At 45.8% G+C, this 27,904-nt stretch overlaps 1 protein-coding gene across 2 annotated transcripts in view; it reads left to right on the forward strand.

Annotated features, from left to right (window-relative positions):
- The window catches only part of LOC144818779 (aprataxin-like), a 239,295-nt gene that overhangs the window by 138,736 nt on the left and 72,655 nt on the right, over positions 1 to 27,904 (forward strand). For both annotated transcript variants that reach the window (XM_078676519.1, XM_078676520.1), the window contains exons 4-5: positions 3,991 to 4,314; positions 26,268 to 26,327. In XM_078676519.1, coding sequence (XP_078532645.1) covers positions 3,991 to 4,314; positions 26,268 to 26,327 — 384 coding nt within the window. The remainder of the gene's footprint in view (positions 1 to 3,990; positions 4,315 to 26,267; positions 26,328 to 27,904) is intronic.

Here is a 27,904-nt window from a genome sequence, read left to right on the forward strand (position 1 = left end):
TAAGGGATGTCACCAGTAGTAATGCTGCAAGTTTTGAAACATGTTACAAGTGTTGACACGCTGCAAGTGTTGACACACCTTGCTGCGAAGTGTACCTAGGGCCTGAGTATATTAACCACCCCACTTAAACAACTCCACAAAAGATATTGTCCAAATTGGAGCATAACTATTGTAGGATGCAAGATTTGTGTAGTTTCAGATGAGACTAAGCTCTGCCCTGTTGGTTGCAGCAGAATCAAAAATTTGCTCTGACCTATGGAGCTTGTCTTTTTACACAATAGACCTTTGGTGCATGAAATTAGGGACCAGTCAACTACAAATGGACATTTGTAGGCATTTCCAAACTCTGATCTGACATTTTTCCGCCCTGGAAATGGGCGGCCGTTTGCTGCATGCAAGAATTTGAATAACTCCCCCTGGGGATGGGAAAGGTGTATTGATCAGCCCGCAATTTGCTGGTGATGTGTAGGTTAAGCAATTTCTTACCAGGCAAACATTTTTCCTCTTTGAAAGTGTGCTTTATTCTCATTACCAGGAAAAAATTTGAACTTTATAGTGTCTTTCCACTCATCCATTTTAATTCTGATTAAATTCAAGCTAATTGTAGATTTGTTCACTGGCCTGGCGAAAGCACCACATCTTATAAACATATATTGGCTATTGTGTTCTTATATTGTTGTTCAGATTTATATCATGTGATTGATTACATCATGTGTGTGGAAATAACTGTTTTTAGCTCATTGAATTCAATGAAATGCCATTGACCATATTTTTCATCAAAATCTGAGAGGCTTAGAATAAGCATTTTCAATAAATCTATCATTAATCTGCAAGACAGAATTGAGTGTGTGGTGGGACCTTTATAAATGGTCAGTATTTTTCAAAAAAGGACTTCCTGAAAGTCCTAACATTTGATTTACTACAGGAAAATGTGGTTCCCAAATGATTTTATAAGGTTATGGCCAATTATGAGGTCCCCAGACTCGGACCCGTTAAGTCTATTGCTCTTTGTTACTGATACCTGTAGTACTGGTAACTCTGGTGGGCAGAATTAACAGAGATAACAGATGGATCCTGAGGGTTACGTAAGAAAAGAGAAATTACCAGGGAATCAGTACCTTCAGGTCTGTTTCCTAATATGTGAGAAAGTGGATTAATAGTTGGAGTGAATGGTAGTCCACCACAAGTAATAATGTCACTATTCTTGTTAGGTCCAATTAACGTTTCAATAATTAAAACCCAAACTCAACCCTTGGTATCTATGGCACAGAGCAGATAGGCTTAACTTAAGCAAATGTGTAAAGCATTTAGAAGTGCCAAAAAAGTTCAGAAGTAGAAAATACAGCACAATAAAAATTCCACTCCAATTTATAAAAATTGAAAATATTTTAATGAACAGAAACACACTAAACACAAATCCAAACAAGGCGAACCTGAGATATACATTTTTAGAGTTTTAAATAAAAATAGTGCCACAAAGCACCAACCGCTGGCAACTGGTCGAGCTAGACTAGAAAAAAAGTAAGTTTTAATCTGATGAAGTGCGGGTCAGATACAAGGACCAGGTTGGTCCCGGTCAAAGAGTTGTTTTTGGATGTAGAAACTTTTACAGAGAAAAATGTGTCGCGGAAAGGGCAAGCTGCAAAATGCACTCAAACCTGGGCTCTATGACGGCGGGTTGCTGAAGCGCAGGGTCCCAATACAACCGTTGACAAAAGCTGGAAAGCTCATAGTGGGTGAAGTCCATGCCCAGGAAGGCTTCAGTGTCGATTGGATGCTGGCCGGTGCCGGTCCTGGCGAAGCCGTCTATGTTCTGACTTATAAACTTCTCTGAAAGTCAGATTTCCTTTAGCAGGGTTAACCAACAAGCGGAGACCGATATATGAAGTCAACAGCTGCCGCTTCGACTGCGAATCTGGTCTCTGTCGGTTCTCCATGCAGAAATTTGCCAAAAAGTTTCTACGTTCCAGCCTTTGCAGTTTGGGTAGGAGGAGTAAACTAGCTAAGGATTCCATAATCGCAGGAACAGCAATTGGGGGTCAGTACTCAATCCAACGGAAGCCACCAGAAAGGTCCAGGTCAGGTCCAGTTGAAACTGGTCAGCTGGGCTCATCCACAAAAGTGGGCTTCTTGCATCTTTTATGTCCATGCATCTTAACAGTAGGTCAGCCAACTGGCTCATGGAGTCCACTTCTTTGTCCTGGGTACAAATGGGAGCAGGTCCAGTCCTTAGGGTCTCCTCACAGGTCTCATCAGGAGAAGCAGTGTTTCTTCTGTCTTCCACAACTCCCTTAGTGTTCTGAAGAGAATGCACAGAGGTGCCACATTGATGCCTGGCACTAGCCTATGGGTGGGGGTTAATCCTAGATCCTCCCTGACCAATAAGAAAAAACGTTCTCAAGGGTACAAGGGTAACCCTGCCTAGTTTTGCAGCAGTTCTTGAGTGCCCTATTCAAAACAATTTCACAGCACCCCTATCTATCTTAAAAACAAAATAGCAAATGTTTTTATCCATGTGCAGCACTCCTGGGCCCACCCTAGTAGTGTGGCTAGGGAAATGAGGAACTCTTCCTTTGTGATCACTCAAAACAGGTTCTGGGGCAGCCCCCCTACCCCTCCCACTGGAATTGGCCCCTGGCTGTCTGGAAGCAAATAAAACACGACATGCCCAGGTGTGAGCTACATCTGCCAGTGACAGGGTAGGCATCCTTTGAACATATGCAAGGGGCTGGGCAAAGTCCCCAGACCATCCTATGAAGGAAAGGTCAGCCTCTCCTCCTCCACACCAAGGTATTTGTCTCAGCTCTGAGAGCCAATTCCCACCTCAACAAGGAGCTGATTAGCTCTTGGGTGATAGCTGGAAGCTCGGGCAAATGGGCTTTTAGAGGTACAGGGAGCCTAAAGGTGACTTTTTAAAAGTATCTTTTGTAAAATATGTGTTACAAATCTGACTTTACCAATTAATTGGATGTGTAATCAATATTCAAAAAAGTAAATGAATTAACTTTGTATCTGGTTTCTGTGCATAGATAACTTTGTTACCTTTAATAATGTAACCAATACTTTGCTATAGAACAGTTAACCCTGCTTCAGTGAAATTAGCTTTCAGGGCATTTTCAAAGTAAGGGCATGTTTAACATGAAAGTTTTACATGTTCTATTTTTAAGTAGCATGCACACTGCCTTATGTTTTTAAGGCTAACTCAGGGATGACTTACTAATATTTTAATGGAGGGTTTAGGCCTGTCAAAAGGGGTTATTTTGACAGGTCAAATTTGCTGTTTAATCCTGCACAGCCACATTACTGATGGCAAGCATGTAGTCAGGTTTAGTAGTGTCACTGTAGTGGTGGCACAATATGTGCTGCAGTTCACTAGTGACATGTAACTTACAGGACCTGGGTACCATATTCTAGGGATGTATAGGTGAGTTAAATATGCCAATTAGGTGTATACTAATTCAACATGTTTTGTGGGATCAGAGTACATACACTGGTCTCTTGGTAGCAGTGTCCCAGTGTGCAAAGTCCAAAAACCAGCATTCAAATGTACAAAAAGTGAGGGTGGCCATGTAAAAAGGAAAATTTTTCTAGATAATATAATTCCTCGCTTCCCCCAGAATATCCCCAGGTTTTCTTCTGCAGAAAAGGGAGCCTGAAATGGTAATTAATGGTCCTATCTGATTTTACTCAGTACATCTAATTGGGCTTCAAGAAATACACAACAGAAGTATTATGCATTTGTGCTGTGTTTTAAAAAATGTGTATTAAAACTTAATGAGGCATGGGGCGTGATGGTTTGATGGTTCACTTACGTTTTTGGGAGCAAGACAAAGTGCTTTGTCATGTCAAGCATTGTGTACAGATAAGAGAAGAATATATAGTCTTGCTTGAAGATGCCCTCTTTTTCCTTCTCTGGAGAATATAAAAATGTAGGGACCCTGATAAACTTACTGTGTATTCCATTTAAAGTTCTTGTTTTTCGTATCGTAGGTTGGAGTTAATCCATCCAGTGTTGACGCTGTGAATGTAGGCAAAGACCAAGAGATGAAGATTCGACCAGGCCAAGTACTATATATTGTAAATAAACTGTACCCATACAGAATCGAGTTCACAGAACAGTCCCAACCAAACACAGAGACAAAACAAAACTTCGCAAAGAGACTGCATCAGAACAAGGGAATGGAAAATGTACCAGTAAAGAGCGTTAAAATGGCACATTCAGAATCGCAACACAACATTTCCCGCGACGTGACAAAGGAGAGCCGTTTACCAGTCAACCACGCCAAAAAGGATGCGGATGTTTCCATTGAGAAGGTATGGGACCTTTGTGATCTCACATCATCTTGGCTGCTGAAACTCTTGTGATTTTGTGCATCTTTTGTTTGATGTTTGCCTCCTTTTAAAGCAGCTTCGCAAACAGTTTCTCTTTGTCTGCTGTGAAAAAAAACCATATTGTCACAGATCTCCTTGGACAAATGTGTGTGTTGTAGGTAGGTGAGCTTAACTTGCATATTTCCCCTAGAATACTAAGCTAAGTTCTATGTATAGAGGCTGTCACCTTACTGTCGTAGGAATCACTTCGGTCCAAGGAATGGCCTCCTTCTCACTGGCTTCGCCAAATTGGAATACAAATGGGTAATAATGCATCCTCCATAGTTCAGCAAGATGGTTGTTTCTGTGACTGTAACGGGGAGGTCACAGCTCAGTTAGCCAAAAAGATGCAATTAAAGTGGTGCAGTTGGAAGACGACCAACTGAAAGGTGAAGATGTGTGCGATCCTGCAACACTTTTTAAGAAGAGAAATAGTTTACCCAAAGATCTTTAAAATGTCTCTCTGCAACATTTCCCTTTAATTTTTAAAGGATTAAAATGGCTTAAAAAGTCAACGAAGCTGTTTTTGATTATTTTTTTTTTTACTATTTCTACATTTTATAAAAGTAAAAGGAAAGAAACAAGAGTAGAGAGGCTAGAAGCCTTGTAGAAGCGAATTTGACATGGGGACTTCTAAGAATGAGGACATTTTCGTTTTCTCCGAAAAAAACACGTGGTTAGGGGAGATATTTATGGACTCTGAGTTCTGTCTCCCAGATAGATGCACTCTCAGAATGGCGATGTGTGCAGATGTGTTTTGATGCCCTGCCTCCGCAGCTGCTTGCGGCCATGCCCCGGATCTGCCCGGGACCCCTGGGGCCATCCTTCTAGGCTTCCTCGCACCCAGTTAGTCCCTCCCGAAAAACAGGTTTGGCTCGCCGGGAGGGCCCAGGCAAGTTTCGGACACCCGCCCTTTCCTAGTGCCGCCTTTGGGGAGGGCTTTCACCTTCCTATCTGTGAATAGGGCCGTCCCGCCGAATTATACTCGGGAAGTAACAGTAGGAGCTGCCCCAAGAGAGAAGGAAGCCACCAGTCATGGCGGGGGCCAGAGGTCCCCTGGAAAACAGAACCCAGGTAAGCTGTATGCGTGCGCGGGCACTGTGCAGCCGCGGGTGGGCGACAGGGTGCACCCTAGGGTCGTGGCTTCAGAGTGCTGTGAGGGGGCAGTGCACAGCCTACTTGGGACTTTGTGCATCTCTATAGAAGGCCCGCAGGGGAGGGGTGCTGTGCGGCCGGTGCAGTAGATGTGAGACTGGGTATGTGCAGGTTGATAATCCGCACCGTGTGTGGGACGGGGGACGATTTGCACTGGACAATGGGTTTCACTGTAGGAAGGCAAGATGGAGTCCGAGGAATAGACACACTTGCAGTCAGTCTAGGAAGTAGTTTTCAACCTGTGTTACTATAATTTGCTTTGTTACTAAGGGGCGGTTTGCAGCTTTGTTATGAAACACATTTCAGTTTGCAAAATGAAAAGCGGCTGGTTTTCGGCTAGGATTTGGGACATAAGGGCAGTCTGTAACCTGTTACAGAGGCATTGTTTAAAGACTAATCTTGGATGTGGGGTAGTTCTGAAGTCTGTTGTTGGGAGGGGGCAGTTGGCACCAAGGTCTTGGGAGCAATTGGAAGCACTGTTGTTGGATAATATAATTTTTTTACAGCCTGTGTGCAGTGGATAGTTGTTGTGCTGAATTGGCAGCCTTCGTATGGTAAGGATGCATTTTGCGACCTATACCGTGTTTGCATCATTATTGGGGATGGGGCAGTTCTAGTATCTATGTGACAATCCCACACAAGATTTACAGGTCTAGTGTCTGTAATCTACTTGACAAGGGAACTGATCTCAGCAAGACGTTTTAACGTGAGATACTTACATTTATTGAGCTGTATGTCCCAAATTAGGTCAATAAATAGTTGAACTTAAAGCATTTTTCATTTCATGCCAAAGTACCAGAGAATGACATATCAATCCACTGGAGAAATAGCACTATTTATAACCAGAAAAACTAGCTTCAAAGCAAAACCCCCCTACTTCACCAAATTGTTTGATCCAATGCAAAGACTTTAAGGTGCGTGGCCTAGAATAGTCTCACTTATGTATGGTGTAATACAGTATAACGTTACTACAAGTACAGTATTGGCCAGATGTACATTGCACATGATAAACTAACATCTTGTTTCACTCTTGACAGGACAGTGTTGTTAAGACATTGGACATGGGGAAAGGTTGTTTAAAAAGATTATTATTAGGAGATGTAAATCTAGTGATATGATGTAATATATTAAAGCTCTCCATATGAGTTTCTAGGCTTCCCAACTTTATTAAACAGCTTTAAATAGTCCTTGTGTTCAGTCATTATGTGTCCCTTTGGACACACAGAATCAGAGGAATCTTGACATGGGTGCATGTGATCCACAGTGGCAGAATACAGTGCCTGCACATATATTTGGTTAAACATGCTATAAACTACATCATTTTGCCACATTATGTAGATTTGGTCTCCCACTACCTCAAAGGGATATTTTTCTGCAGTGCTCATTCTCGCATGGATCTGGCCATCACTCAACTGGAGGAAGGTCCCAGAGAAACATGCCATCTTCACAGAAAAGTAACGAGATAGAATATTTCTCACTGTGCTCAAGCATTTTCTTCAGGGGGTGTGTTTGGGGCGTAAACCCCCCCCACCCCATAAATGTATTCTCTAGTAAATAGTTGGGTACAAATTCTCTCTCTCCTCCCCCCCTTACAACTGTCTGTTATTTTGCAACACATTGTCTTTCAAGTAACCCTAACAATCCACACTGCTATTCGTTCCCGCTGCCCCTTAAGCCCATTCATGCTCTACTTCTCAAATAATGAATTTTTCCATTATATGCCAGCGTGATTGTTGGGAAATTTGAAGCTATCCCCTCCCCTCAATCTTGCTGACCAGGCTATGCCCCTGACTGTGCAGCACATGATAGCGGCTCCCAGCTTGAGACCTTCTTTCTGGCACTTTGGCTCCAGCAGGTCAAACCTCCGTGAGTCAACACTGGAGTCTTGCAAGTCTGCCCCAAAAAGTGTCCTTGTCTTGTTGGCGCGCGAACCTAATCCCATCATCAATCTTTCTGCTGTTTGCCAGCGAGCTCTGCACTTCTCCACCTGGCAGGAGTCTAAGTGCACGTGTGTGTGTGTGTGTGTGGCTCTCTGTGCGTGTGTGTGTGTGTGTGTGTGTGGCTCTGTGTGTGTGTGGCTCTCTGTGTGTGTGTGCGTGGCTCTCTGTGTGTGTGGCTCTCTGTGTGTGTGGCTCTCTGTGTGTGTGTGTGGCTCTCTGTGTGTGTGTGTGTGTGGCTCTCTGTGTGTGGCTCTGTGTGTGTGTGTGCGGCTCTGTGTGTGTGTGTGGGGCTCTGTGTGTGTATGTGTGGCTCTCTGTGAGTGTGTGGCTCTGTGTGTGGCTCTGTGTGTGTGTGTGGCTCTGTGTGTGTGTGGCTCTGTGTGTGGCTCTGTGTGTGTGTTGGGCTGTCTATGTGTGTGTGTTGGGCTGTGTGTGTGGGCTGGGCTCTGTGTGTGTGTGTGTGGGCTCTGTGTGGCTCTGTGTGTGTGTGTGTGGCTCTGTGTGTGTGCGTGTGGCTCTGTGTGTGGTTCTGTGTGTGGGGGTGGGTGCGTGTGGCTCTGTGTGTGTGTGGGTGCGTGTGGCTCTGTGTGTGTGGGGGTGGGTGCAAATGCAATAGGTCTCGCATTTGCGAGAGATTAAGCTATTGGCATTGTAAATGACAATGCCATTTCTTTATATGTTTTAAAAACAAAAATGTCATGAGCAATGCCAATAGCTCTAACTTTAACAAAGACGAGACCATTGCATTGTAAATGCTTGGTTGTTTGGCTATGGGGAGGAAGAATCCTTGAACGCTGGGCTGAGTCCTATTCACCTTCTTCTTGGAGTGAATTTTAAGCCATTCTTTTGATCAATATATGCAGATTTGTCACTTTGAACAGTCTTCAACCTTACATAACCAGTAGATTCCGATCCCGTTGATACCAAGTTTGTTAGAATCTGCAATAGACAGATTGATGACATTGGCCATTAAGAAATACGAGACTTTAGATTAACCTAATGTGTAATTCAGTCCGGATTCAGGGGTGGTCCTTGCGGTATGTTAAAAGTGCCCACCTCTTCACTGTCTATAGCCCCTTTCAACAAGCATTTACAATGCAATGGTCTCGGCTTTGTTAAAGTTAGAGCTATTGGCATTGCAAATGGCATTTTTTTCATTTTTAAAAAAAAACAGAAATAAATGGTATTGTCATTTACAATAAATGTAGTGCTTATATAGCGCAGGTATCACCCCCAAAGGGGTCTCAAGGCGCTGTACACATACCGCTATGGAACCCTTCCTGGCCTTTCCCTGTGAAGTGCCCACTCCTGGGCACCCCCAAGGTGAAGCCAGGCATTCTAGCGCTGTTGGGGCCATTGTGGAGATTAAGCAAGCTATTGCCCAGAGTTGCAGAGTGGGACCCATGCTTAGAATAGGCACCGAGGCGAGAATGATCAGGTCCGGGGAAATTAAGCCCAAGACCCGCCGAGGCGGGAATTGAACCCTGGTCCGGGCCGGACCTCTGCATCAGGGTTTGCCGCTCTAACCATTGAGCCACACTTCTCCACAATGGCAATAGGTGAGCATTAGAGAGTAGTAGAGAGTATTAGCGGACACAGAGCCACACACACAGACACAGACAGAGCCACACACACACACACATCTCTCTGCCCAGTAACGCCCTAGGGAACAGAGGCACGAAAAACCGGATCACAAGCAGGGAACAGAGGCATGAAAATTGGGAACAAAGGCACGAAAACCGGATCACAAGCAGGGAACAGAAGCACAAGCGGGGAACAGAGGCACACGCAGGGAACAGAGGCACAAAATCCGGATCACAAGCAGGGAACAGAGGCACAAGCAGGGAACAGAGGCACAAAAACCGGAGCACAAGCAGTGAACAGAGGCACAAGCAGGGAACAGAGGCACGAACTGGGAAAAGAGGCACGAACAGGGAACAGAGGCACAAAGAACGGATCACAAGCAGGTAACAGAGGCACAAGCAGGAAACAGAGGCACAAGCAGGAAACAGAGGCACAAGCAGGGAACAGAGGCACAAGCAGGGAACAGAGGCACAAAAACCAGATCACAAGCAGGGAACAGAGGCACGAGCAGGGAACAGAGGCACGAGCAGGGAACAGAGGCACGAGCAGGGAACAGAGGCACGAACAGGGAACAGAGGCACAAAGAACGGATCACAAGCAGGGAACAGAGGCACAAGCAGGAAACAGAGGCACAAGCAGGGAACAGAGGCACAAGCAGGGAACAGAGGCACAAGCAGGGAACAGAGGCACGAGCAGGGAACAGAGGCACGAGCAGGGAACAGAGGCACGAGCAGGGAACAGAGGCACGAGCAGGGAACAGAGGCACGAGCAGGGAACAGAGGCACGAAGAACGGATCACAAGCAGGGAACAGAGGCACAAGCAGGAAACAGAGGCACAAGCAGGGAACAGAGGCACAAGCAGGGAACAGAGGCACAAAAACCAGATCACAAGCAGGGAACAGAGGCACGTGCAGGGAACAGAGGCACGAGCAGGGAACAGAGGCACGAGCAGGGAACAGAGGCACGAGCAGGGAACAGAGGCACGAACAGGGAACGCGGGGGGCAGCACTATGAACGAGGGGGGCAGCACAATGAACGAGGAGGGGCAGCACAAGGAACAAGGGGGGGCAGCACAATGAACGAGGGAGCAGGACAGCAAGCACCACGAACGCGGGGGGCAGCACAATGAACGAGGAAGCAGGACTGCAAGTACAACAAATGAAGGGGGGCAGCACAACGAACGAGGGAGCAGGACAGCAAGCACAACGAACGCGGGGGGGGGGCAGCGCAATGAACGAGGGACAAAGTATGAAGCACTGGCATACAACTGAAGGAACAATTACACTCTCAGGCATGCATCTGATTGGACAAAGCATGAATCCCACTGGACATGCAAAGGGCACTGCAAGTCCACACTGGTGTTAGAAGAAAGTGTGTCAAAGGATAGGTAAGGATACCATGTGGGCCGAAGCAGGTAAGTAAATATCTTGAGTTTCGTCAGATGAAAGTCTGAACCCAGTTCTCTTTCTGAGAGAGTGAATCCGCCTAACATTGATAAGACCCCTCGTCTTCGCCCACCCCTGGTTCTTGAAACTTGGTACTCTCCTTGAAGCAGGCGGTTTCCAGGGCAGAAAGCCACACTCCGGAGACACCCAGTCCTCAGAGAAGTCCATTACCAAAATGGCGTCCTTTCTTCAGTTCATTGTCGTCTAATGTGCTTATACAGACTTCCACTTGCCGGTGACTCGCAGGGGTTCAGATAGGCGATTGTTGTGAACTGCTTGTAGGAAAAACAAGCGACATAGGCGCGTCTGATCAAAGGCCCCTCTGCACAGAAGGTGCTGGCGTGGAATATAAAAGGTTTACCCTGAGCTGTTTGTTCTCCGGGCCCTGGCTTTGTTCGACGGGTGGTGGGCACGGAGGAGCGGAGCACTGATGTCCCTAATTGTGTCTTTTTCCTCTAACTTATCCTCTGTAATGTTATGGTTTATGGACCCCACGGGGTGAGGCGAGACCTTGATCTCTTTATAGGCCCCAAAGGGGGGCAGGTGTCCATTGCAGACACCTCTCGCCCCTTAACCTTCCTTCCATGCGGACACTGAGCCTTGAAGGATAGACTCCCAAGCGGTGAGCACAACTGGGTGCACAGGCAATGAAGGCCATGTACTCCCAGCCGAGGCGCCAACCTCTGTTCCCTCATAAAGGGCTTCGCCTCACCTCCGTGTGAACTTTACTTCTAGCTTCGAGTATTGTAAATGTATTCTTATAGTGCTTACTACCCCTGACAAGGCGCTGAAGTCCATGTGTCCACTTCTGCTCGAGCTGCCTAAAAATGTGTAATCTCGCGCTTATGCAGAGCGCTCTAATGGTCACGGACCAAGTTGGTGCAAAATAAAAACGCGAACATTAAAATATTACATAAATAAATAAATATACTTTAACTCTAGTTTAGAGACCGATTTAGAGGCCACCTGTCACTTTCCTCCCTCCCCTCCCTTGTTCGAAATCCGCTTCAACGTGAGGCCCTGCCTTGTCCTGACCCCATTTCCAAATCTACTTGTACCTTTGAGGGCCTCCATCAACTCCCGTTCGAACTCTACCTAAGAGGCCATAAACTCTACTTCTAGCTGTAAAAAGTTTTTTTTTTTTAAGTCGTCGGTGGGCCCTGCACGCATCATAGCCCTTTCCATCGCTACTCCCAGCTGAGAGGCCCCTTCCTTCTTTGTTGCACCAGCATGAAGACAGCGACTGTCACCGGCTTCGAGACTGTTCTTACGGAAGTCGTAGGAGGCCGTCACCTCTTGGGGCACCTCCGGGGCTTTCAGAAGTGGAAAGTCTTCATTCCTCACCTTCCCGGGCCTGACTTCACTTGGGCGCCATGGGAGGCTGGAGTCAGTGGCTGGCATATCTCGCATTCTCGAGGGAGAGGCCCTGGCGGAGAGGCACGTCCTCACCAGCAGCTCCCAGCAGAGAGGCCAAGAGAGTGATGGCTGCGTGAGTTGAAGGTAGGAATGAGGGGGGGGGGGGCAGCACAACGAACGAGGGAGCAGGACAGCAAACACAACGAATGCGGGGGGCAGCACAACGAACACGGGGGCTCTGTGTGGCTCTGTGTGTGGGGGTGGGTGCGTGTGGTTCTGTGTGGGGATGGGTGCGTGTGGCTCTGTGTGTGGCTCTGTGTGTGTGTGTGCGTGTGGATCTGTGTGTGTGTGTGTGGGTGCAAATGCAGTAGGTCTCGCATTTGCGAGAGATTAAGCTATTGGCATTGTAAATGACAATGCCATTTCTTTATATGTTTTAAAAACAAAAATGTCATGAGCAATGCCAATAGCTCTAACTTTAACAAAGACGAGACCATTGCATTGTAAATGCTTGGTTGTTTGGCTATGGGGAGGAAGAATCCTTGAACGCTGGGCTGAGTCCTATTCACCTTCTTCTTGGAGTGAATTTTAAGCCATTCCTTTGATCAATATATACATATTTGTCACTTTGAACAGTCTTCAATCTTACATAACCAGTAGATTCTGATCCCGTTGATACCAAGTTTGTTAGAATCAGCAGTAGACAGATTGATGACATTGGCCATAAAGAAATACGAGACTTTAGATTAATCTAATGTGTAATTCAGTCCGGATTCAGGGGTGGTCCTTGCGGTCTGTTAAAAGTGCCCACCTCCTCACTGTCTAAAGCCCCTTTCAACAAGCATTTACAATGCAATGGTCTCGGCTTTGTTAAAGTTAGAGCTATTGGCATTGCAAATGGCATTTTTTTTTTTTTTTTTTTAAAACAGAAATAAATGGTATTGTCATTTACAATAAATGTAGTGCTTATATAGCGCAGGTATCACCCCTAAAGGGGTCTCAAGGCGCTGTACACATACCGCTATGGAACCCTTCCTGGCCTTTCCCTGTGAAGTGCCCACTCCTGGGCACCCCCAATGTGAAGCCAGGCATTCTAGCGCTGTTGGGGCCATTGTGGAGATTAAGCAAGCTATTGCCCAGAGTTGCAGAGTGGGACCCATGCTTAGAATAGGCACCGAGGCGAGAATGATCAGGTCCGGGGAAATTAAGCCCAAGACCCGCCGAGGCGGGAATTGAACCCTGGTCCGGGCCAGCCCTCTGCATCAGGGTTTGCCGCTCTAACCATTGAGCCACACTTCTCCACAATGGCAATAGGAGAGCATTAGAGAGTAGTAGAGAGTATTAGCGGACACAGAGCCACACACACAGACACAGACAGAGCCACACACACACACACATCTCTCTGCCCAGTAACGCCCTAGGGAACAGAGGCACGAAAAACCGGATCACAAGCAGGGAACAGAGGCACGAAAATTGGGAACAAAGGCACGAAAACCGGATCACAAGCAGGGAACAGAAGCACAAGCAGGGAACAGAGGCACACGCAGGGAACAGAGGCACAAAATCCGGATCACAAGCAGGGAACAGAGGCACAAGCAGGGAACAGAGGCACAAGCAGGGAACAGAGGCACAAAAACCGGAGCACAAGCAGTGAACAGAGGCACAAGCAGGGAACAGAGGCACGAACTGGGAAAAGAGGCACGAACAGGGAACAGAGGCACAAAGAACGGATCACAAGCAGGGAACAGAGGCACAAGCAGGAAACAGAGGCACAAGCAGGGAACAGAGGCACAAGCAGGGAACAGAGGCACAAAAACCAGATCACAAGCAGGGAACAGAGGCACGTGCAGGGAACAGAGGCACGAGCAGGGAACAGAGGCACAAGCAGGGAACAGAGGCACGAGCAGGGAATAGAGGCACGAACTCGGAACGCGGGGGGCAGCACAACGAACGAGGGGGGCAGCACAATGAACGAGGAGGGGCAGCACAATGAACAAGGGGGGGCAGCACAATGAACGAGGGAGCAGGACAGCAAGCACCACGAACGCGGGGGGCAGCACAATGAACGAGGAAGCAGGACTGCAAGTACAACGAATGAAGGGGGGCAGTACAACGAACGAGGGAGCAGGACAGCAAGCACAACGAACGCGGGGGGGGCAGCGCAATGAACGAGGGACAAAGTATGAAGCACTGGCATACAACTGAAGGAACAATTACACTCTCAGGCATGCATCTGATTGGACAAAGCATGAATCCCACTGGACATGCAAAGGGCACTGCAAGTCCACACTGGTGTTAGAAGAAAGTGTGTCAAAGGACAGGTAAGGATACCATGTGGGCCGAAGCAGGTAAGTAAATATCTTGAGTTTCGTCAGATGAAAGTCTGAACCCAGTTCTCTTTCTGAGAGAGTGAATCCGCCTAACATTGATAAGACCCCTCGTCTTCGCCCACCCCTGGTTCTTGAAACTTGGTACTCTCCTTGAAGCAGGCGGTTTCCAGGGCAGAAAGCCACACTCCGGAGACACCCAGTCCTCAGAGAAGTCCATTACCAAAATGGCGTCCTTTCTTCAGTTCATTGTCGTCTAATGTGCTTATACAGACTTCCACTTGCCGGTGACTCGCAGGGGTTCAGATAGGCGATTGTTGTGAACTGCTTGTAGGAAAAACAAGCGACATAGGCGCGTCTGATCAAAGGCCCCTCTGCAAAGAAGGTGCTGGCGTGGAATATAAAAGGTTTACCCTGAGCTGTTTGTTCTCCGGGCCCTGGCTTTGTTCGACGGGTGGTGGGCACGGAGGAGCGGAGCACTGATGTCCCTAATTGTGTCTTTTTCCTCTAACTTATCCTCTGTAATGTTATGGTTTATGGACCCCAAGGGGTGAGGCGAGACCTTGATCTCTTTATAGGCCCCAGAGGGGGGTAGATGTCCATTGCAGACACCTCCCGCCCCTTAACCTTCCTTCCATGCGGACACTGAGCCTTGAAGGATAGACTCCCAAGCGGTGAGCACAACTGGGTGCACAGGCAATGAAGGCCATGTACTCCCAGCCGAGGCGCCAACCTCTGTTCCCTCATAAAGGGCTTCGCCTCACCTCCGTGTGAACTTTACTTCTAGCTTCGAGTATTGTAAATGTATTCTTATAGTGCTTACTACCCCTGACAAGGCGCTGAAGTCCATGTGTCCACTTCTGCTCGAGCTGCCTAAAAATGTGTAATCTCGCGCTTATGCAGAGCGCTCTAATGGTCACGGACCAAGTTGGTGCAAAATAAAAACGCGAACATTAAAATATTACATAAATAAATAAATATACTTTAACTCTAGTTTAGAGACCGATTTAGAGGCCACCTGTCACTTTCCTCCCTCCCCTCCCTTGTTCGAAATCCGCTTCAACGTGAGGCCCTGCCTTGTCCTGACCCCATTTCCAAATCTACTTGTACCTTTGAGGGCCTCCATCAACTCCCGTTCGAACTCTACCTAAGAGGCCATAAACTCTACTTCTAGCTGTAAAAGTTTTTTTTTTTTAAGTCGTCGGTGGGCCCTGCACGCATCATAGCCCTTTCCATCGCTACTCCCAGCTGAGAGGCCCCTTCCTTCTTTGTTGCACCAGCATGAAGACAGCGACTGTCACCGGCTTCGAGACTGTTCTTACGGAAGTCGTAGGAGGCCGTCACCTCTTGGGGCACCTCCGGGGCTTTCAGAAGTGGAAAGTCTTCATTCCTCACCTTCCCGGGCCTGACTTCACTTGGGCGCCATGGGAGGCTGGAGTCAGTGGCTGGCATATCTCGCATTCTCGAGGGAGAGGCCCTGGCGGAGAGGCACGTCCTCACCAGCAGCTCCCAGCAGAGAGGCCAAGAGAGTGATGGCTGCGTGAGTTGAAGGTAGGAATGAGGGGGGGGGCAGCACAACGAACGAGGGAGCAGGACAGCAAACACAATGAATGCGGGGGGCAGCACAACGAACACGGGGGCTGTGTGTGGCTCTGTGTGTGGGGGTGGGTGCGTGTGGTTCTGTGTGGGGATGGGTGCGTGTGGCTCTGTGTGTGGCTCTGTGTGTGTGTGTGCGTGTGGATCTGTGTGTGTGTGTGGGGGTTCAAATGCAGTAGGTCTCGCATTTGCGAGAGATTAAGCTATTGGCATTGTAAATGACAATGCCATTTCTTTATGTTTTAAAAACAAAAATGTCATGAGCAATGCCAATAGCTCTAACTTTAACAAAGACGAGACCATTGCATTGTAAATGCTTGGTTGTTTGGCTATGGGGAGGAAGAATCCTTGAACGCTGGGCTGAGTCCTATTCACCTTCTTCTTGGAGTGAATTTTAAGCCATTCCTTTGATCAATATATACATATTTGTCACTTTGAACAGTCTTCAATCTTACATAACCAGTAGATTCTGATCCCGTTGATACCAAGTTTGTTAGAATCAGCAGTAGACAGATTGATGACATTGGCCATAAAGAAATACGAGACTTTAGATTAATCTAATGTGTAATTCAGTCCAGATTCAGGGGTGGTCCTTGCGGTCTGTTAAAAGTGCCCGCCTCCTCACTGTCTATAGCCCCTTTCAACAAGCATTTACAATGCAATGGTCTCAGCTTTGTTAAAGTTAGAGCTATTGGCATTTTTTTTCATTTTTTTTTAAAAACAGAAATAAATGGTATTGTCATTTACAATGGCAATAGGTGAGCATTAGTGAGTAGTAGAGAGTATTAGCGGACACAGGGCCACACACACAGACACAGACAGAGCCACACACACACACAGCTCTCTGCCCAGTAACGCCCTAGGGAACAGAGGCACGAAAAACCGTATCACAAGCAGGGAACAGAGGCACGAAAACCGGGAACAGAGGCACGAAAACCGGATCACAAGCAGGGAACAGAGGCACAAGCAGGGAACAGAGGCAAAAGCAGGGAACAGAGGCACAAACACCGGATCACAAGCAGGGAACAGAGGCACAAGCAGGGAACAGAGGCACAAAAACCGGATCACAAGCAGGGAACAGAGGCACAAGCAGGGAACAGAGGCACAAGCAGGGAACAGAGGCACAAGCAGGGAACAGAGGCACGAACAGGGAACAGAGGCACAAACAGGGAACAGAGGCACGAACAGGGAACAGAGGCACGAACAGGGAACAGAGGCACAAAAACCGGATCACAAGCAGGGAACAGAGGCACAAGCAGGGAACAGAGGCACAAGCAGGGAACAGAGGCACAAAATCCGGATCACAAGCAGGGAACAGAGGCCCGAGCAGGGAACAGAGGCACGAACAGGGAACGCGGGGGGGGGACAGCACAACGAACGAGGGAGCAGGACGGCAAGCACAACGAATGAGGGGGGCAGCACAACGAACGAGGGGGGCAGCACAACAAACGAGGGGGGGCAGCACAACGAACGAGGGAGCAGGACAGCAAGCTCAGCGAACGCGGGGGGCAGCACAACGAACGAGGGAGCAGGACAGCAAGTACAACGAATGAAGGGGGGGCAGCACAACGAACGAGGGAGCAGGACAGCAAGCACAACGAACGCGGGGCAGCACAACGAACGAGGGACAAAGTATGAAGCACTGGCATGCAACTGAAGGAACAATTACACTCTCTGGCATGCATCTGATTGGACATAGCATGAGTCCCACTGTACATGAAAAGGGCGCTGCAAGACCACACTGGTGTTAGAAGAAAGCGTGTCAAAGGACAGGTAAAGATACCATGTGGGCCGAAGCAGGTAAGTAAATATCTTGAGTTTTGTCAGATGAAAGTCTGAACCCAGTTCTCTTTCTAAGAGAGTGAATCAGCCTAACATTGATAAGACCCCTCGTCTTCGCCCACCCCTGGTCCTTGAAACTTGGTACTCTCCTTGAAGCAGGCGGTTTCCAGGGCAGAAAGCCACACTCCGGAGACACCCAGTCCTCAGAGAAGTCCATTACCAAAATGGAATCCTTTCTTCAGTTCATTGTCGTCTAATGTGCTTATACAGACTTCCACTTGCCGGTGACTCGCAGGGGTTCAGATAGGCGATTGTCGTGAACTGCTTGTAGGAAAAACAAGCAACATAGGCACGTCAGATCAAAGGCCCCTCTGTACAGAAGGTGCTGGCGTGGAATATAAAAGGTTTACCCTGACCTGTTTGTTCTCCGGGCCCTGGCTTTGTACGACGGGTGGGGGGCACGGAGGGGCGGAGCACTGATGTCCCTAATTGTGTCTTTTTCCTCTAACTTATCCTCTGTAATGTTATGGTTTATGGACCCCACGGGGTGAGGCGAGACCTTGATCTCTTTAGGCCCCAGAGGGGGGCAGGTGCCCATTGCAGACACCTCCCGCCCCTTAACCTTTTTTCCATGCGGACACTGAGCCTTGAAGGATAGACTCCCAAGCGGTGAGCACAACTGGGTGCACAGGCAATGAAGGCCATGTGCTCCCAGCCGAGGCGCCAACCTCTGTTCCCTCATAAAGGGCTTTGCCTCACCTCCGTGTGAACTTTACTTCTAGCTTTGAGTATTGTAAATGTATTCTTATAGTGCTTACTACCCCTGACGATGCGCTGAAGTCCATGTGTCCACTTCTGCTCGAGCTGCCTAAAAATGTGTAATCTCGCGCTTATGCAGAGCGCTCTAATGGTCACGGACCAAGTTGGCACAAAATAAAAACGTGAACATTAAAATATTAAATAAATAAATATACTTTAACTCTAGTTGAGAGACCGATTTAGAGGCCACCTGTCACTTTCCTCCCTCCCCTGTTCGAAATCTACTTAAACGTGAGGCCCTGCCTTGTCCTGACTCCATTTCCAAATCTACTTGTACCTTTGAGGGACTCCATCAACTCCCGTTCGAACTCTACTTAAGAGGCCATAAACTCTACTTCTAGCTGTAAAAATTATTATTTTTTTTTTTTTTAGTCGTCGGTGGGCCCTGCACGCATCATAGCCCTTTCCATCGCTACTCCCAGCTGAGAGGCCCCTTCCTTCTTTGTTGCACCAGCATGAAGACAGCGACTGTCGCTTCGAGACTGTTCTTACGGAAGTCGTAGGAGGCCGTTGCCTCTTGGGGCACCTTCGGGGCTTTCAGAAGTGGAAAGTCTTCATTCCTCACCTTCCCGGACATGACTTCACTCGGGCGCCATGGGAGGTTGGTGTCAGTGGCTGGCATATCTCGCATTCTCGAGGGTGAGGCCCTTGCGGAGAGGCACGTCCTCACCAGCAGCTCCCAGCAGAGAGGCCAAGAGAGTGATGGCTGCGTGAGTTGAACATAGGAACGAGGGGGTGGGGGGCAGCACAATGAACGAGGGAGCAGGACAACAAGCACAACGAACGCGGGGGGGCAGCACAACGAACGCGGGGGGGCAGCACAACGAACGCGGGGGGGGCAGCACAACGAACGTGGGAGGGCAGCACAACGAACGCGGGGGGCACTACAACGAACGAGGGAGCAGGACAGCAAGCACAACGAACGAGGGGGGGCAGCACAACGAACGAGGGGGCGGGGCAGGACAGCAAAGAGCACTTACCGGAGGACTCTGCAGCTTCTCGACTTCTTCCAGTGGCGGTCGGGCAGAAATGGCGTCGGGAAAGCGGCGCCATTTTCGCATTCGGGGCGGTTTTTTTGCGATTGAGTGAGGGATGACGTCACAGACTTAAAAACTGCAAAAAACACGCCCCCGAATCCGAAAAAGACAGGGCTTGAACGGAGTGACGCCCCTGTCCTCCAATGGCTGGCCTCCGTTTAGGAAGCCAGCCAATGGAGAAGAGGGGCGGGTTCAAGCCCATACACTGTGTTGACATTAAATCTCGGCTGCGCGAACACTGCTGCGCAGTGTAACGCTAGGCCGAGACCTAATCGAAATCCAGTGCATGGAGGCGGTTGGAATGAAAGTCTATGACAGATATGATGGAAAATTGCAGGCTGTGCTTGGACAACTTATTGCCTTATCTACTGCACCATCCAAAGAGTTATCTTGTCAATCAGAGTTTTGCCCAACTCCAAAGGCTGGTTGTCCACTGCCTTGGATTTCCAAGAGATACATACACTACAGGGAATCACCGGCTGGTAATTATAAATTCCAGTCAAAATCATCTTGAAAATACAATTTGTTGTTCAAAAATACTCTTTCTTCAGTAAAATTAGCCTAAACTTTATTCGCTCATTCAGTTAATGATCAGTGAAGTGCATTACAGCCAACTCATTTCACTCTTCACAAAAGAGAGTGTCTTCAGGGCTGTAAATTACAAAGAAAAAACAAGTATACACCTATTAAATTCACTAATATAAAACACACACACCTACATGCATAAATGTATATATTCAGATTTTCGCTGGTGTTGCAGTGCAGGGTGCTCTATACAGGAGATGCTCTCCACCTAAACTTTGGAACTACCCAGAATTCTCTGCTTCCTTCTCTAACCCTGAAATAGTATTTCTTTGATATATATATCACTGTGTGACCCGACTATTTTTACAATTCAAATCAAAATTATATGCAAAAGTACAAAATAATCTTGGTAGCAAAGAGAGAGGGGAAGAAATAGCAAACAAAAAATCAGTGATGACGAAAAATTATTTTTAGAACTAGAATGAAGAATCTATCTTCCCAAATAATTCCATTCCGTTTTGCACTAATATTTAAAACATTACATTTCATCATATATGTTTAATCATGCCTTACTCAATTATGACCCAAAGGTGGCATGAATCATACAATTAGAATTTTTGGTTCTGTTATTCAAAGTGTACATTTACACTAGCCTATAAGATGTCCTTACCTAGTTTTATTTGCTGTCAACAAGATGTTGCCACATACAAAGGTATAGATCAGGTTTAGGACAAGTAGATGTGATCCACAGATATCCAAGAGTCCCATGATTTACCATGTGCGGAATCCATACAATATTTTGTAAGTTGTATGGACGCTTCTTTTTAGAATTGTCTGGTTTTTTTTATCAGACAGCGTTGATCATCTATATTTTGTTGCTTTACGTATGCCCTTCCATCTTTGAATGGGTCTTTTGGACATCTGTGGATCAGAGCTACTTGTCCTGACTTGATCTATACATTTTTGTGTGTGTACGGCACAAGATGTGTATATCCGTTGTGCTTGGCTGCTGATTTCCATCTTGGACATCTCAGCCTCTGCATATACATTCTTCCTTTCCCCTTTCTATGAAACAGGTGTACCTCGTAAGTTTCTGAGTTTGCCACCAGCCCATTACTGTTGGTTTGAAGCAGGTTTCACCTGTCTGAGTGAGATGCAACCTTCCACTGTTTCTGGTGTTTTGACCGCCTCCCATGACAACTGCTTTCCAAATGCATGACTAATACATATTACACCGGCGCCAGCTCAGTCTATTTCCACGTGGACTCTAGGCAGCAGACATGCATAAATGGGCAGCATACACTGGAACAATCCTTTCAAGGATTGAAGTAACCCTGGGACTTTTGAAAACTGCAGCCCATCTAATTGCACCAAGCAGTCTTCCTAGCCTAACTTAGGAGGATAGAGGAAGGCCAAGCATTTTGCAAATTTTTATCCACCAGACACTGAGGACACCTACGTATGGAAAGAAAAGAATGGACCAGGAGAGTAACATCTGCTCAGATGCCATTATCTCTCTCCAGTTTTGGCCAAAGTCTGGGAAAGCCTGCAGAGTTCACTCGCTTCATGATCTGAGAAAGGAAAAGAGACCTACCTGCCCGTCAAGGGACTGGACCCACCTGTAGGAAAGAGCGGCTAGATCTCAAACGGCGGGTCTGGTGGCTTAGTGGACTAATGCGTCCACTGTAGGGACCTGCGTTTGACCTCATGGTCACAGGTTAAAATCCCGGTGGGTCCACTCAGCCTTTCATCCTTCTGAGATCGATAAATTGAGTACCGTTAGTTAGGTAACAATAACATCTGTTATTCAGCGCAAAGATCCCCATGGGTAAACGTGCAATTTACAAAAACACATGTTATGTTATCCAAAATGAACAGCACAAGGTCCAGTGGACTTGGAAAACTGTTATGATGACAGCTTGACAAATGAAGACTGCTCAGGAGCCACAAAACTTTCCCAGTCTAGGTGCCAATGAGAAGTAAGAGCATCCAGGTCAAGGAGAAGCTGCACTGCCTTATAAAACCAAGATGGGTGCGTCTTCTTCATCAGTGGCCATGCCTGTGCTTTTAAGGAGATAGTGTCCCCCTCTTTTGTAGATTTAGAGGAATAAAAAGAGTTTCTGTCTTCAGCCCCCTGCTTGTGGTCTGGTTCTTTTGGCTAGAGGAGGTTGTACTGAACCCAAGATGTGTTAGTGACACCAGCCCAATGTTAGATAATGTGTTTTTTAGGTGATAACACAATTTTATTCATGCAGTTCTAAGATCTAAGAGCCCTGCTCAATCTCTTTTTCAAGCCACATTGAAGCATCGCTTGCTTATCCTTATCCCAGAAATGCAGTCAGACGTTACCTGACAATTGTAGGCTTAAGGAAGTGGTGTGTAACATTCTGCTAGGCAGTAATTAGAGTTTATACCTGTTATCAGAAACACAGTTCAAATAGAGGGTACAAGACAGATGTGTCCCTCTTTTAAATAATTGTATTATATGTACATACAGTTGATGCACAGTAATAAATCAATTCAAATTACATATCATCTTAAATACATATAAGATATGAGAATACCTAAATAACTAGATTCAAGGGTTTAATAAGAGATGACAAAAGTCTTTACAAAGCCAAACATTATAATCCCAATACAGTATGCTAATTTTGCTTCTCTATCCAGTCCCATCATAGGGGTTAATGTTTGCCTAAGTTGTTTCCTATCTGGGTTACCTTTAATGATACTGATTTCCATCTCACTTATTTCAGAAAATTGGTTCCACCAAGACCTAACAGATGGGGCATTAGGATCCAACCATAATCTTGATGTACACAATCTTGCTGTACTTATCATACAGAATACAAGTCCAGCAGCTTGTGCAGGTATCATCCCTCCACAACCTAAAATTATTAACTCTGGCAATGGGTATGTATATATATATATATATATATATATATATATATATATATATATATATATATATATATATATATATATATATATATATATATATATTCAAGTGTTGTCACAATTATTCAGATCGTACATGTGAGGTCAAAATGTCCCAAAGAGACTTAATTTGGTAGGATTTTGTTGTATCCCTTTAATTTACTTGTGTTCTGCATTCTGTGTTCTGTATTCTGCCTCCTTGGTACCCTCCTGTCCGGTCCATTCTGCCCTGGAGATCGGATCGGACAACATCTTATCAGGAGTACTTACTGATTTTTGTGGGTTTCTTCTTTGGAGTTATTCTGTTAATCAACTCCTATTTTGAACTCACATTGTTTCTTCTTAATGTTGTGATCGAATACAACAGATTTCTACCAGAGAAGTGTGAACTTTTAACATCACTCACAAACATTATAACTTGGGGACCAGTTGGTAGCTGCCTCTTTTAACTGTCTATAATGCATGAATTCAATAGCTTAAAGGCTTTCCAAAAGAACTTCATGCATCTGGCTGAAAGTTGCACATCTGTTATACTCAAGCATGCGATAACTGCTTTATTACACTGAGTGATACCCAGCCGCTGAAACATCGGCTTTAACCACTAACACCTTAACATTTTTAGTCCGGGACAGAGACAAATAATGTGCATCATTGATTCATGCCTAAAGTTACACAATCAAAAATGCTGATCAGTAAAACCTTTTAAGCGCCCAAATCTATATGCTTTAGGGGAATTAGTCCACATCACATCTTCATGAGATCTTTTTTTAAACGGCAGTTTCATAGGGCTAAATTGGTATAATGCTTTTCCCTGATCTTGATACTACAGACATCCAAGTAGGCCTTTCGAGCTAGCTCTTGCAGGTCTTCTTCCCTTCATTTCATTTTTGTGTTTTTGGTTAGTTTTTTGGCCCTCCGCTTCAGGGGGAGATTATGTTTGAATATGCTTTTGGCTCCCAAAAGTTCAGTAGCTGTTCTTGTGTAAGGTCCCCATTGAAGTTTCTTTTCCTGAATGTTAACCCATATTAGTTCCTTTAGGGATCCTTTAAGAGCCGCCTTAATCTTGGCTCAGTATCCAAAGAAGCGAGCTTTCAACACAAGTCCGAATTCCAATTGGGACGAGGGGCTGGCAACGGGGAGAGAAAACAGATTTCTGTGGCATCTATTTTGAACTGTATCCAGCCATGTGTCAATTTGGTCTTTAAATATTAGGAAACCATAGGTTAGGATTGGGGTGAACTTGGTCTCAATCACTTTACAATTAATTGCCTGTGAGATCTGGACTCTGGATATTTGTTTGCCAGTTGTTTTTAAAGCTCATAGTCCTGGACAAGGAGTTATCCCTTAGAGTGGAACGCTGTGTTAAGTGTATGCCACGCTTGCTGAAGTGGATGCCCAAACAGTTCAAGCGCGATACTTGCGCAAGGACTGCAGTATTTATGGCAAATTTGAATTTCATAGGGTTGTTATTACTTCTGGTAACACATACCATGATTCGTTTTTTTTTAATGATTGACAGCTAATTTATTGCCCTTACAGTACAGCGCAAGGGTCTCAGATAATAGCTTCATGCACACTGCAGGTGGTCAAATAAGTGTGTATTCTGCATACTGGAGGCAATGGATATGTGTACTAGGAAACTTAAATGGAAGGCCACGGACTGAGGCTAGAGCGTCATTTCTATCTGCTGATACAGATTAAACAGAAGCGGAGCTAGAATGCGGCCATGTTTTACACCAGTATTGTTCCAGAACTTCTGAGTTGTGACGCTGTTTGCTGAAGTTTTCATTCTCACCCAGGTTCCAGTGTAAATACTCCTAATGGTTCTAAGTAGATTTTCCGTAAATGCCCCAGTTAGACAGCTTCTGCCTGAGTCTGTCTGTCCATTTTGTCGAATGCTGTTGTAAAGTTGATTGATGCTGCATACAGCGGGGAGGACATCTTTGATGTTAGCAGCCTTAATTAGATACAAAAGAATGATTAAGTTGTCCTCAGTAAGATGTCCGCGTCTAACACCCGATAGTCTTGGGACTTGAGGACTTTGAGTAGGCCTATTCCTCTAGCTCGTTGTTCCGTTTTTTTGTGAATCATTTGCCCTCAATGTCGAGGAGGGTGATTAGCCTAAAATTGGCTGGTTGATAATTTGCGCCCTTTTTATAAATTGGCTTCAATATGGCGCCTCTGCAGCTGTCCAGGACATTGTTCATTACGGTGCATTTCTTAAATAGCGGGCTTAGCAAGGGGCCCATTCTGCTGAAGCTGATTTGAATATTCCGGTTGGAAAACTATTTGGTCCCTGGGCCCCTGCTGATCGAAATTAGGCCAATATTCGTGCTAACTTGTCTTTGCCAGCCAGTATTCTGCTCCATTGCTCTAGATTTTTGTCCGAGTGACCATATTTGCTGTCCAGCAGTGGAACATTACCAGAGCCATCTTCAATGGAATGGTAAAAGTTTGAGATGTATTCTGTCCACTTGCGGGCAGAAATTGAGCGAGAGACCTTCACGTTGTTTTAACTCGTCCTTTTCGGTATTATTGTCTAGAGTTTTACTGATTTATTAGTTTTGGAGGCCTCATGCAGTTCATACCACAGTGCTTACTCGTCAAACCTAGCCAAGCCTCATACTTTTGCTCTATAGGCCTCCCTCGCAATCCAAACTCATTGATTTGTTTAGGAGTACTTCTAGACTCCTCCGCAGTTCCCAGGAGCTTGTTTAGTTTGTGCTTGAGGTCTCTCAGTGCCAGCGTACAGTTATTTACTTCTTGCAGCACTCTATTTTATCAGAAAACTGGTTTGCATCTTCTCCAGAAACTGTGCCCTGTTTGGAGGTGAAGGTGACTGCTCCCCTGCCCCTAGTTTCAGGATTTCCATCAGTTATTCTATTTTTTACAACTGATGACGTTGTTATGCATTTTATACTTTGCAGGCCACAGGAACCCACCTCGTTGCCAATTTTTTGAAATTGTGGGAGTCTAGTTGTAATTCTAGAGAAAGCACAACCTAATCTTGCGTGGTCAGTGGTCAAACTCCTATATAGTATGCATTACCTGATGAGAAAAATGTTTCTCTAAAAAGTGATATGTTTCCCTCTTTTTGTTGTTTTTCCCCCCCGTTTTTGAGAAAGGAGATTTACATACTCGGAATATTCATTTCCTGTATTTTTTCTGAACTCCGCTTTTCACAGATTCCCTCCAGTAGCATTGTATTGTGCTACCAAAACCCACATGAGAGCCGTTTTGTTTCTCTACAGTTGAGAACCGTTATTTTGCCAATTTAACTTTTCCTTCTATATCGACAATTTTTCATTAAAAACTAAACTGGATTTATGAATGTCATATAAAGTTTAATTTGGTAAATTGATGTCCAATTGTTGCTATTATTTTTTTTTCCCCCAGAAACAACAAGGCCACTGGTCACACGGGTTAAAGACCTCCATGATGGACCCAGACATGCAGGTAAAAACTGCCGATTTTTGTATCACATTTGTGCCCATAAACTATAAAAAGCTTTTGTGCATTTCTTTACAAAGTTAAGTTTTATACTTGCGTGGATATGTAGAGAGATTGCTTGCTCATGTGTTAAAAATCCCCTGCGGCTTTTTGTTTCCTGTGTGCATATCATTTATTTCCAAGCAAATTGATTAGATAGGACTTTAAGTTCCAAGGCCCTAAAGTGCATTTGATGATCTTAGGCCTTGCACCTGGAACCGCTTCCAGACTCTGTTTTATCATCTAATGGTAGAAATGTTTAGGACACAGTGAGAGTCAGGGTATCCATTTAGCCTTGGATGGAAATATTTTTATCTTCAACCTTCGGAAACGCCACCAAGTGAAACGTCCGTTTTAAGATCTCGGGAGCAGGGTCTGACATGGACAGAAAATAGGTCCCACACCAAAATAAAAGCCGTCCCCATTAGTGAATTAGACCGCTAAAAAAGTGGGTAAGGTTTGCAAAGTGGGGCAGTTTTGAACTTCTAATGACAGGCTGTATAAGTATTTTATAAAGTATTGAAGTCTGCTTGAATTTGAGCTTGCTGCAGGCAATATTTATGGTAAACTCAGGAAAAGCAACAGTACCAGATCACAAAACAGGCTCACAAACAGTCGAAGAACCAGCCCACAAACTGACCTGCTAGACCGTCCCTTTAGGCAGGGCTTTAAGTGGGCCGGGTTCTGCAGGTGCTCAGCACCGGCCGCTCTAGAAAGCAGGTGCTGAGATGGGTGGCTCCCTATAGGCCTCTCCATTTTTGGAGGGTGGAAAAGAAAATCTGAACTCCGCAGCAGTCCTACCCTTCACTACTTATGGTGTAACTTCAAAGAGACTCGTTCTGGTTCTTTCAGAGTCTGATCATTTCAGAATTTGTTTTTTGCAGTTTCATATAACTCGACCCGAAGGTATTGGAGTGCTGTCATGAGCACCAGGTACATTACACAAGGACATATTCATTTTTTGAATCACAGAATGATGAGCCTAAACCGAGGCTCGATCCTGCTTCCCCAGCCGCAAAGTAGGCAGCTCTAGCTTCACAAAACAACCTCGCCCCCAAGAACTGGAGTATTTTCAATATTATATACAACGAAACCATAGTTGTTGCTTATTTATCTTATGCAACTTAAAACCATTGGCAAAGCCAAAAGTCCTGGCTTGTCGTAGGTATAATGATACTTGTTGTAGTATATATCTAGATATAATGACAGAAGTAGGAAAATACCAGTGGGGAGGCACACTAAGCTAAGTACATATGTTTTTTAGCTGAAGTGTTTTAAGCCACGTCTTTAAATACATCGGCCACACCCATTTGAGAGACCCCTCAGTTTTTTCATTTCGCTTAAAGTCCTACCTAGAGGCCAGACCGACCCTACTCAGAAGGTCTTTGTTGTCTGTCAAGCAGCACATAACCTGATCAGCTATCTTCACAAGTGCGTCAAGCAGAATTCATAGTTGTCTCTAAGAGTCCATGAGACTGCCTCGCAAGACTGCTCCATTAGAATGTTCTTTGCATAATATTGTGTTGTGGTGTTTGTTTTATGCA

This window comes from Lissotriton helveticus, chromosome 2_1 (assembly GCF_964261635.1).
Source record: "Lissotriton helveticus chromosome 2_1, aLisHel1.1, whole genome shotgun sequence".
Taxonomy (NCBI): Eukaryota; Metazoa; Chordata; class Amphibia; order Caudata; family Salamandridae; genus Lissotriton; species Lissotriton helveticus.